This window comes from Sinocyclocheilus anshuiensis, unplaced genomic scaffold, assembly GCF_001515605.1.
Source record: "Sinocyclocheilus anshuiensis isolate Anshui unplaced genomic scaffold, SAMN03320099.WGS_v1.1 scaffold782, whole genome shotgun sequence".
Taxonomy (NCBI): Eukaryota; Metazoa; Chordata; class Actinopteri; order Cypriniformes; family Cyprinidae; genus Sinocyclocheilus; species Sinocyclocheilus anshuiensis.
This window is the reverse complement of record NW_015546111.1, coordinates 1,317,745-1,330,335: the sequence shown is the minus strand read 5'-3', so window position 1 is coordinate 1,330,335 and position 12,591 is coordinate 1,317,745. Positions and strand designations below refer to the sequence as shown.

At 37.1% G+C, this 12,591-nt stretch overlaps 1 protein-coding gene across 1 annotated transcript in view; it reads right to left on the bottom strand.

Annotated features, from left to right (window-relative positions):
* Positions 1–12,591, bottom strand: part of phactr4b (phosphatase and actin regulator 4b) — a 42,566-nt gene that overhangs the window by 9,996 nt on the left and 19,979 nt on the right. The window contains exons 3-6 of the mRNA XM_016502406.1: positions 11,242–11,322; positions 7,316–7,762; positions 5,540–5,941; positions 1,956–2,087 (exon numbers count right to left, since the gene is read on the bottom strand). Of these exons, the coding sequence (XP_016357892.1) occupies positions 1,956–2,087; positions 5,540–5,941; positions 7,316–7,762; positions 11,242–11,322 (1,062 nt within the window). The remainder of the gene's footprint in view (positions 1–1,955; positions 2,088–5,539; positions 5,942–7,315; positions 7,763–11,241; positions 11,323–12,591) is intronic.

Here is a 12,591-nt window from a genome sequence, read left to right as displayed (position 1 = left end):
AAGTTGATGTATTTCCTCAGCGACCAGCACGGATCAGCTCCAGGCATGACGAAGCGGATATCGTCCTCTTTTGGAAGGCCAAACAAAGTAGTTTCATTTTCACAACGAAACACAGCGCCATCACGACATGGCGGCGGCCGCAACAACAATACTACAGCAAGAACAAAAGTTACACCTTTCTTTGCGTGAACATTTGGGCGGCGTTATGCAAATCTTCCCACATCGTGACGTAGACATGTGGGGGCGTGTTAGAACGAGCCGTTTTAGGTAGGCGTGGTTGACTCTTAACTTTTATAAAGAATATCTCTTTGGATTTGAGACTTTAGTCTTTGCAACTTTACAGATCTTCTTTATGCACCAAGAGCTTGTAACACTGCAAAGAGAAAGAAAACAAATTTAAATTGCATCATATGACCCCTTTAAAGGAACAGTTCACCTAAAAACTACAATTCTGCCATCATTTATTCGTCCTCATTCCATTCCAAAACTGTATGCCTTTCTTCCATGGAAGACGAAAGGAGGACAAATGAATCTTGTCAATGAAATGAGATCACAAAACCAGTCAAAATAATTTGTTCTCAAGTTCAACTCCCTGACTCATTAATTCAGCTCCCAGGAGCAGTATTGTTATTTTTAGCTGAAACTAAACTATTAAAATTCATTTTCCTTACAAAGCTGAAATAAAGCTGAAATAAAATAAAACAAATATAAATATTAAATGAAAAGTTTAAACTTAAATGCAATTTTAAAATGTTGCCTCGGCAACTAACAGAACAGTTATAAATTAAAGATAAACAGACATAATAAAAAATATAAAAAATTATGACAAGCACATTATTACTATAAAATTTAAACTTAAAATATAAAAATAAAAGATCATTCAAAATAATAATAACCATTATAATATATAAATCATACTGAAATAACACTGCACAAAAGATCATCAGTGAAAATGGCTTTCCGTCTGTTATATAAAGTTATTGTATGCTTTTAGAAGTCATATGGACTACATTTATGAAGTGTGAAAACTCAATGTAACTGTATGGTAAAAAGCATTCAGTACAGGTTTGGAATGACATGAAGTGAGTAAACGACGGAAATTTGATTTTTTGATAAACACAGCGTTTAAAAGTTTTCATATTTCAGATTAGTGATATCATATTAGTAGAATCAAATGGCTCTTATCCCGACTTGCCAATAACATCACCAAAGACCAACTTCTTCTTATAGAACATATTCCAAGCAAGCAAGTTTATTGACAAAAAGCCATGTGACTGTTAAATCAAAGCATTCAGAAGCCCATGTCACATGACTTACAGATGATTTCCTCTTCACATAACTGCCAAAGATATGGTGTAAGTATAATGAAGTACAGCAGCCAAACATTCTTTTTGTGAGAAAGCATAAACTAAACATGCTAACTGCACGTTTAAGCATGTTTTGGGTTAGCCTAGCTGCCTCTCTACGAATCAAACGCATGAATTTCAGCTCTAAATCTAAGCAACCCACAGGCTTTCAGCATGTGATGAGGTGGCCTGGATTCAGTCCTCGTTCTCTAATCTCACAGCTGCTTGTGGAGCAACTGTTGCCTGGAGTATCTTATACAAAACATATGCTAGCATCTGCTTTGGCATGATAGGGCATTTCCAGCAGCGATGGCTAAGATCGCCTCAATTCCACAGGGGGTCTTCTAGTCGTTTAAACACCTGTTAAAAATGTGCCAACGTGCTGCACGCTTATGAAAGCTTTAATGCCCGAAACATGCAGTTTTGCAATTGAGAATGTGAGTGAGAGTGAAAGAATAGAGGAGAAGCAGCAAGGGAGGCGCGTTAGTCCCACGCTCAGGTAGTGCACTAAAGGCATGCTTTGCTGAGGGTGAGAAAGATGAGGCTATAGCGCACACGGCAGCAGATGAAGGACGCAGCTTTGGCGACAGGCCCGGCCTCAACGTTTACCTGTGCGCATGCCTCCTGCCCGCCGGCAGAGGTAGACAGGCAGGGACAGGTAGACGTCACGGTCACCCTCACGCTTCCAACAGGACCAGTAGAGGGGGAAATCGCTGCCGTCACCCCCATGCAGGGTGGAGGCTGGCGGGGTACAAAAACACACAGTCCCCGGGCGTAAAACAACACATATCTTTACAAAGCAGGGATGACTTATTCCTCTGAACGACTGTAAACATCATACCAGTGTGCATGGCGGTGACACACAGAAGGTTTTTAAAGTCAACGTGAAGTCAAAATTGACCCCATTTATTTTCCTAATGCACATTCCTGGTCTTACTGTGAATCATTCCTCAGTGCAGGTTACTTTACAGAAAAAAATGAGTTCCTAATATCTAATCAAAATATTACATGAAACAACTTTCTTTTTCTGGTGATGTCACTTCGGCCACGTGTATCCACTTGTTAAGTATGACTTCATGGTTCTCATAAAAGGCTGTTGATATCATATTCTCAGTGGAAAAAGAGGCTTGGACCCGGAAACAGTATTCGTCATTACTTAACAAGCGGATTGGATAACATTAACCAATAGCCAAATAGATAGCTATTGGTTTTAGGTATTCATCAACCTTTTAGGCATTTCACAAAATTTGTCAAATTTTAAAATCAAACCAATTCCTTTTTTCTTTTTTTTCTTTCTGATTTTAATTTTTACTTGGCTATTTAAATTTTACTTGGAAATATGTCACTGTATGAAAGTAAAATGGGTTGCAAATGGCAATTCATGTTGACTTTAAATGCATATGTGAGATAAACAACCAGCTAAAGCCATAGCTATGAATACCTAGATTATACAAAGATGTCAACAGCACCAGCATCTTTAACATGTTAGGTTGAGCTAGCTAACAACTCTCATTACAGCAACAGAAATGCCACAGCACTGTGCAACCAACCATGTTATAGTTACTAACACAAATGGTGTCAGCAAGACCTATGCACAATATCTACTCTTATAATGCAGCAGAGCTACAGTCCGGTAGCTGCGTTTCAACAAAGATCTGGATCGTTCCAGTGTACTGAGACTCAGCACATTGTTTATAAGCAGTAAAACAACACACAAATGAGATGTACGGCTCTGCATTTCACCGACTGACATGCTTATTGACTGCTTTCCAAATGGACTGCAGGAGGCTGTGTGGAGATTTAATGTTTGAGACGCAATGTTTTGATATTTCAAATCCTGAAAAGCTTGATGCTTTGGCTTAAAAAAAATAAATAAATTAAATACAAAATAATATACTCTGTGCCTATGGAAAAATCACTGACATACAGATTTTCAATTCAGCAGGACTGTTGTATTATACTGCTTAAATATACCATTCATTATATGAAACTGAATATATAGATTACATTCAACATATTTTCCCTAAATAGGCTACAATATTTCATAGTTTAAGTCAAACACTGACAAAATCATATTCAACATCAGATACTGGTATCAGTGAGATGAAATTTTGCATGCGGTTGTGAGGAGAACGTCTCACATGATTTAACAAACATATTTAATGGACAAATTCTCCCAAATAAGAAAGAGTTCCCGTTAAATTGGAATAAGCATGCCTATTGTTTTTCCGCAATAACCAGGGACAAACGACAAATCCAAGATAATCCAAGCATAAATGAAAACATTGTTTTTAGTAATAAGACTATTATCAAGTTGATCAGCTTAAGGGTCAGGGCCCCAAAAGAAAAAAATTGGCTCAGCAAGCAGAGAACATCAGAAGTGTATTAAATACATGGCTAAGATCTTATGATGTATGACATGGCACACATGTACATGCTTTTAATGCAATTAACACAACAATTCACATTTCTTTTTTGGCAGCACTGCATGCCACAATGTCTAAATGCTTAGAAAATATATTGAAGTAAAAATAGTCATAGAATTCTTGTTAAAAATGCTCTAACAAACATATAAGCAGCAGTGTATCTGTATGAGATGCTGTAGTGTGTGCCTGTGAGCAAGAGCAGTAGGTTTGCTTTGAATAGTTAGAATATTATAAAATCTTTCAAACTTCACTAATACACAAACCCAGACAGAAATGATTAATACTGCAATCTTTGTGTATTAAAGGATTTCCTTGCTATATATGTAAGTTGTCACAGTATCTAACAACTGTGAAATTGAAGTGTGAAAGTATCTGAAGATAACTGAAATTCCCATTTTAATTCTAAGCTGTTTTGACTTCCCTTCCCTCAGTGAGCATTTTTTTCATTTCCTCCTTTGCACTATAAGTTTGCCTAAAACAATTGCACAGCACTTTCACCTCTCCTCACCTTTCGCCAAATGTTTCCACTGCTGATCAGTTGTTTCAGTTTAGAAAAGGGATTTTTACAAGTATATTTATCTACTATCTTTTATACACTAAAATATTTTAGAATATAAATACTGTCATAAATACATAAATAAACATCATAAATCGAAGTATTATATTATATCATATAAGTAGTAATAAAAATAAAAATTTTAATACTTAAAGATGAGTCATCTGTGGTGATTTGTAGCACAGTATTTTTGTAGAGACATGTCCTAACTATCCATACCCAAATCTACACTCATGCCTGTGCATTTAATAGGGAGAATTAATTATGCATGAGGAATTCGAATGAGGAAGCAAATTAATTGTGTCTAGTAATTTCACTGACTTTTATAAGGGGTCATGTTATATCTAGTGGTCGACCGATATATCGCCAAGGCCGATATATCGGCTGATATTTGGCATTTTAAAAAAATCGGCATCGGCTGATAAGTTTTTCTGTTTGGCCGATGCATTTGAGTCGGGACTTTTATTTTGACGGCGCAGAGAGCGGCAGCGCCTGAGCACACAGTGCTCACATTCTCCCTCTTGTTCGCGGTTGTCGTTAACAGTTTTGTCTAATAATCCGATAGAACTGTTAAACAAAGGAATTAAAATGTATACAAAAATATTATAACGATTGCTTTTATATTATTAGTAATAGAAAGGCAAACATTATAATACTTTCTCGTTTGCCGTCAGCATTCAGCAAATTTTAATGATTTTAACAATAAATAATAACAAGATTATTTAAACAAATCTTTATTTAATCTTAAATCTCAAAAATTTAATTTCACAAACCTTGCAAACTTAGTCGAATCCAGTTGTGAGATCTTGTGAAGTGTGCATGTGACCTGCATGTTTGCGTGTTCTCTGCGTGACTTTCGGTCCATGCAAATAGTTACCTTGGCTTTATTTGAAAAAATATGATTCCCAATGCACACAAACTTCCCAGAATACTGAGTGCAGTTGGTTACAGTTTACTTACTTTTTAATTATATCTTTATTAAATATTTATTTGTGAAAAATACTTTGTCATCTAAAGTATGTTTATTTTACAAATATATTTTTTAAATCCATTTTCAAATGATTTCAAATTTCTTAAATATTAATTAAAATAAATAAAATTATATCGGCCATCGGCCACCCTGCTTTCCAAGATATCGGCATCGGTTGTCAAAAAAACAATATCGGTCAACCACTAGTTATATCTTTTATGACATATTTGTGACCACTCACCCAACATGGCAGGGTTGTTGCTACGGTTGATTGGCTTGGGTGGAGGGAGAGGGGGCTGTTTGGTGGGCTGGGCTGGGCCATTGCCCATAGAGGATGGTGCTGAAGAGGTGGTAAGGGGAGCGCTGCTGGAGGTCTGTGTGTTGGCGCCAGCCGAGGATACGTTTCGTAGCGGTTTTCCAGCTGTGCTGAGAGCTGAGGAGGAGGAGTTGGAGGAGGCAGAGGAAGAGGAGAAAGCAGATGCAGGGTTGTGGACAGGAGTGCGGGGCAAGCTGTCAGCACCAGGTTCCGGTGTGGAAGTCATCAGCCATTTTGGTGGCATGACGGACTGCTTGGGGGGCAGAGGTTCCCGCAGTGTGTCCCTCAAAACCTCTGAGTTAGGAACGTATTGACTGCTGTCAGACTCTGTGAGAGAATACATAATATTCAGAAAAACAAATTAAAATGTTTATTTTGTGTTGTTTAGTTTGTGCCTCTTAAAAACTCAACCTGATCTGAAATTAGTGTTGTTAAATACTTCTAAGTTTAAATTTCACACTGAAAACTCTGATTCAGCGATTCAGTTACGACACAGTGTTATTGTAAAATAAAACTAAAATTTAAACTATTAAACATAGTATAATAGTTGTAGTTTATTGAAATAAAGTTGGAATAAAAATAAATATAAATATTAAAAACATTTAAAAACTACATAAAAAATCTAATAAAAATGCTAAAAGAACATTAGTAAATTACTACAATTTAAAACAAAAAATAAAAGAAAATAAAAAATATAAAAATAAAGCCTAATTCAAAATATGAATAAATACCATAATAAACATATAAACTAGGGTTGGGCCGATAGACGATGCCATCATCCATCGCCGATGGCTGACAGACATCATGATGTTGAGCTGGCATTGACTAGATGTTTGTCAGTGGTGCTCAGGATCTGCAAATCATTTGCCATCGTCCTCAGTCATCTCTCCTTACTCTGTTTATGTGGTAAGTGAAATTTTATGTACTGTAATGTAACAGGCTACCGCTAGCAATCGTTATTTGTTTTCCGTGCCTTTCTAAATACGGATTCACGCTTCGGGCACACCCCCTAACCCCCCCTTAAAAAAAAGTAATTTATCACTTTTATGATGCTTTTTGTCCTTTTGGGAGCTTAACGGATCCTAATCATGCTTCAGTCTTGTATGGAAAAATAGCAGTATAAACATTCTTTAAAATTTCTCCTTTTGTGTTTCCCTCCCCCCTCCCCCGTATATTTTTACTGTATTTGTCTCATTATATTAAACAGTTTTAAGTGCTAAAATGGCTGGTTAAAATTATTGAAAATTAAAAAAAAGGATTTATTTTAAAGTGACAACTTAATTTAATTTCAGAATGTCAAAATTAAATATTAAGCTAAAAACATTTATTATATAAACTACATTGCTCCAAACATGAAGCAACATTTGAATAGTGATTGAATAATTTAAATTAAAACTGTATCATCACACCTAGTGGAGGGACAAATCTGTCTCCAAAGGACTAAATGATAATGTTCACTTTGATGAGGATTGAGGTGACTGTGGTTTATTAATTAGGAAACAACGGGAGAATTCAGCTTAGCTGAGCTCAGTTCCTAAATAAGAACCTTAGCTGGAGCAGAACCCATGGGAACACAGACACTTGTCTCACTCCAAGTTGGCCCAACAGAAGGTGAGGAAGTGATGGTGGAAGTGCGGAGAACAAAGAAGAGGAAGGTAGAAAGGGAACTAGAGAAAAATTATAAGAATTGATCCTACAAACCTCGTCTTCCCCTTCCCTCTTCGACAGACGAGTGGCGAGGAAGCGTTGGCTTCCAGTCCGATTCGGGGCGAGTCCTGCGTCCATCCTCAGAGGGGGCTTTCATTAGCCCAGGCCTCTTGTCCACTTCAGCATTCAGTCTTCCATGTCGGATATCATCTCCTTGCCAGGCCAGATTAGATTTCCAGTCCTCTGTCCCAACAGACCAACCACTTCTCCTGCCTTCATCCTGATTGGAGGCCCGGGGGCCCAATGCTCCACGATGATCCCCGTCAGAAGGGGCACGACCTCTGCGGTCATCGGGCTGCGGCAGCCAGACAGGGTTGACTCTAAATTCAGATTCAGTGGGCGAGTGTATCTGCTCTAGCCCCAGACCTCCACCAACTCCTACAGGCAGAGTGTGACCGTTCTTCACATAAGGTGTCTTGTGGCCATGGGCCTCACCTGATTCTGAAAACAAAGGGGGGAAAATTATATATCAAGAAAAAAAATACAAAAAGCACTATTAAAGAAGCCCATATGACTTTTGCGCTAAACTATGTAATGTTTTCTGAAAACACACATTATCTTTGCGTCAGAAAACAAAAGGAAAATACTATTTTTATTTTCTCCTCTGCTATGTGTCTGAAATCTCATTCATATCACTTACGGTGTGTCAAGATGTATCGCAACAGGTATGACATCTATAATGCCAAATATCATTGGATTGTATGTCTCAGGACCAATTTCATTATGCCAAATGTCAAAATGTGAATATTCAAACAGCACAAATGAGATTTAAGATCTAAAGGGAAAGTTTCCAATGCAAAACAACCAAAGTTGCTGTAATTTATGACTTCACAACAATTGTAATATAGTGCAAGATCCATATGAACCTCAGTTATTATGCTTTTTGGAGTTTTACAGCCACAGGTCACTATTCACTTTCATTGTAATGAAAAGAGCAGCATGAACATATTCCTTAACATCTCCTTTTGTGTTATATGGTGGAAATAATGTCATATGAGTTTTCATTACCTTACTGAAAATATGCATCATTAATATTTTTATTATGTAGTAACTGTTTTCCAGAGGCATGAAAAGGTATTTGTAATGCATTGTGAATATTTACAAAAGAACACAGGAAGTGCACCGACAGAAATGACACGCTTTACTTTTTAAATACTGTATTCATTGAACAAATATTTATGTTTCTCTGGAAGCAACAGCCTTACAAAAATTCAAAAGGATTTGCATTTTTATTTCTAACAGAGATCAGGTTTGCAAAATCCTTTCAAATCGGGTTAGAGACTAACGTGGTTTGCTTCTGAAGCTCGACATGAGCCTGTAGCTCTGATTAGCTCTGAAGTACAGGTTGTGTCTCCTCACACATCTCTCAGAGGTTACGAGCAACTCTCAAATAAATAGGCCTCCAAAGCAACCGGTTCACAGCGCATGACTTTCAAAGCTTTTTGCTGCAGGGCACAATTTGCTCCACTTTCTTGTCTTAAGAAAAACTGCATGTCATTTCCTTCCCAAAATATGAAGAGTCAAAAATAGGTATCAAATTGAAATTTCCACCCTTCATCTGCCTCGAAAACTGCAGAATTCGTCTCAGCTCCCCTGACTGCTACCACATTAACAGGGCTGAGATGACATACAACCTCACTGAGCTGTCTGTCTTTCTCTACTGTGAAGAGAGACGATGCGCTGAAATTAATGTATAGCACATGTATCAAAAGAGCTCTGAGGCACAGTTCTGTCAGGACCACTATCGTCAAAGATGACTGACAATTAGCATACAGTTTGGATTGGTGGTATGGTTCTGTTCTGGGCAAGAACTCCCTGCGCCTCCATGCAGCCTAGCATGGATGAGAGCAGGGAGAGCAGCAATAACCCCCCAGGGTAAACAGAACAGAACTAACATAAATGTATTGCAGATATTGTTAAAGTTCAATCATTTTATGTACACATTTTAGAATTAGTCCGATTCAAGGAGAATCAGAAGGCTGAATCCCGACTGACAGAGGAGGAGTTGGGGATGGAGGAGGGTAATTAGCTATTGAGCAATGCGAAAACTGCTGATAATACTGAAGGACCTTATATATGAATGCTTAGATAGGTGTCGTATTCCCATAGGTAGATGGGGATCAGCTGAAGGTCAGCTGATGCGAGCTTGACTAACGTGACCTGCCAGAACTAACGCTACGCTTGATAACTGTGATTCAGCAGTAATGTATGTCGCACATCTGTAAACGAGGGGGAAATCATTCATGTTTATTTTCCTTTTGAGGCCCCGAGTTTGTTTCTGTTGGTATGTCCAGTATCCTCAAAGACCACAATGACAGGAATGTAAGAAATACAGTGAGAGCACTCAGAAATTAAAGGAGCAAACCCCCTGCCTGACACACTCACATATTTGGGTGTTTCATCAACCATGGATGCTTTTGGTCCTATGGACTTTTAGAAAAAGATTCTCTTAAAACACAGTGTTCATATACTATCACTAATTTACTTTAATATCTAACAGTGTCCAACAGTTAGTCGGTTACATTTTAGTTTCAACAGGTCCATTTCTCACAGGAGAATATTGTCATTTTATAATTTTTCCTGAACCAACAAATGTCTTTTCTATCTTTTTCAAATTATGCATTCTATTTGACAATATTCCACGGTGTAAATAACATTTTAGGAACAAAATGGCAAACTCCTAATTTTTTACAGTAGCTAGCATTTCATGTACCCAAAACAGACATAAGTAGATAATAATAAAAATATTTTATATAATATGTAATTGCATGGTTTGACCAAAAATTACAGTTTGAATGTAAATAAAAGACAAAAATATTATGAGCAACATTATTGGTTTTGTTGGAAACAACATGACAACTGATGGACAGGCATGTGTAAAAATGTACATAATTCAATAAATATTGAATTGGTTTATGATTATTTCACTCTTTGTTTAGATAATAATAGTTTTAAATAGTTGCAATAATATTTTGTGATGCATTATGATATATTTTTTGAAGGTTCTGGGTGTGGAGAAAACAAACAAACAAACATCTATACATAAAAAGCACTTTAAAAGTGGCAAATTTGTTAATTAATAAAAGTTAACTAAAATGGTTAATTAATAAAAAAACAATCAATCTCTCAAAATCAACCTCTGGGACATAAAAGTGTCCATAGTTGAATAAACATTCATGTTCTTGGCATGTACGCACACACACACAAACAGTTTTTATTTAAAGCTAGTTATAAATGCTGTAACCCAACCCTAACCCTAATAGAAAACTTTCTGCATTTTGTATAATTTAAAAAAACAACAACAACACTTTATTTACTTTGTTTTTATACCATTTTTAGAAAATGAAGACATCCCGAAACAGAGGTTTTGCCAGGTTTCGCTTCAGGGAACAACCCTCTACATTGCGAGTAAATCACTCGCATATGCGACTAAATCTTCACTTTGGGCGACTAAATTATGTCTAATATTAGCCAATTGCTAAAAAATTCTCAGATTTTACTCGCCAGTGTGTGAGTTGGAGGCTAAGTATAAGTTTAGCTCAGATATATTTTCACTCGCCGAACACTCTCTGACTGAGCGCTTCAGAGTTTCACTCTCCGCCAAGCGATCTGTGCTGTTTTTCAGTTCATCTGAATGGATGTGCAACACACCTGTATTTAACGTACCGTAAACTCTAGTGTGAAGGCTTTGTCTCACACACACGCAGCGAGAGAGGGAGAGAGAATTGACGCTCTACCTATGCGCGCTACATGTAAACGATATTCTTTGTTGTATTTTGCCGTCAAAAAAACGGAGACTAGCCAATGGCGATTCAATTGCCAAGGTGTTTGTAGAGGGCTGCAGGGTACAAACTGCTTGGTACAAAATATGGTTAAGAAAGCCTGAGGTGCACACGCACACACACACTTCTCTCTCCTACCATTGTCAGGAAGCTCCTTGAGCACTCCCTGCTCGATCAGTTCCTGTCTTGGCCTCCTCATCGACATCTTTCTTTCCAAAACTGTGGGGAGAACAAAAATACTATATATAAATGAGAAACTCACAATGGCACATGTTTATCTACACCTTTATGGTTCTGAAAGCAGGGGCGATTCTAGGATGAATAATTGTTCTCAACTTCTTTTATTGTCCAAACAGACTGTGTGTGTGTGTGTGTGTGTGTGTGTCTTGTGAACTTTTTTGTAAAAATTGTTTATGTTCTAACTTTCACCTTGTTGCTGCAGATAGATGGCTGCTGGTGTAGTCCTCTCACTGGCCCTCTCTGGCTGGTTCTGACCTGTGGTTCAGGGCTGCTAATTTGCTGGCCAACTTGGCCCTGCCTGGTGGATTGGCTCTGATCTGCACTGCACAGCGCTGCCAACTGCTTTAAATTGAAAGTAGCTAAAACTGGTAGCTAAATGTCACTAGATGACATCATAATGGCAAATTCACTGATCTATATAAAGATGAATATAGATCAGTGGGCAAGATGAGAACTTAGAAAAGATTTGTCCAAAAAGTTGCTACATTTGTCCCTAAACTTTTGAAAAAAGTCTCAAAAGGGGTGGGGAAGTCGCTAAATCTAGCTACAAAATTGCTAAATTGGCAACACTGGCACTGCACTGTATCTATCTGTCTTTGACATGGTTTCTTCTTGAAGAAACCTTGAATGTATTGCTGCTGTGCCTGACTTTGTCCCCTTTTCCTTTTTTCCCACAAAATTCTGTCTAAAAAAACGTAATCATCAATATTACACAAATAGTATATTTTTAGTATATTTAATAGCCATATTCTCATCTGATTAAAGACAAAATCATTTAAATGTGTAGCTGTTCTTGGACATTGCAAACGAAAATAAACAATATAAGACTACCACACAAAAACGTTTGTTTATTCAATACAAACAGGTATTTACTATTCTACATCTTAAAATTCCCAGTGTCAGAACGCTAACATTATTAAAACCCCACATTTTAGTGTTTACCACGTTACTGCAGACTATTTGGGAAAGTGATTGTGCCTTTAATCTTTTAAACAACAGGAAGAAATGTAACCTAACGATTTCTATTTTAAACGGTGCTGGTGCATCGCGGCAACACAACTATAAACACAAGCTCTAAGGAGCTTTTCAACATACATTAACGTATTTCATGTTATATATATATATATATATATATATATATATATATATATATATATACAGTGGTGTAAAAAAGTGTTGGCCCTCTTCCTGATTTCTTATTTTTTTGCATGTTTGTCACACTTTAATGTTTCAGATCATCAAACAAAT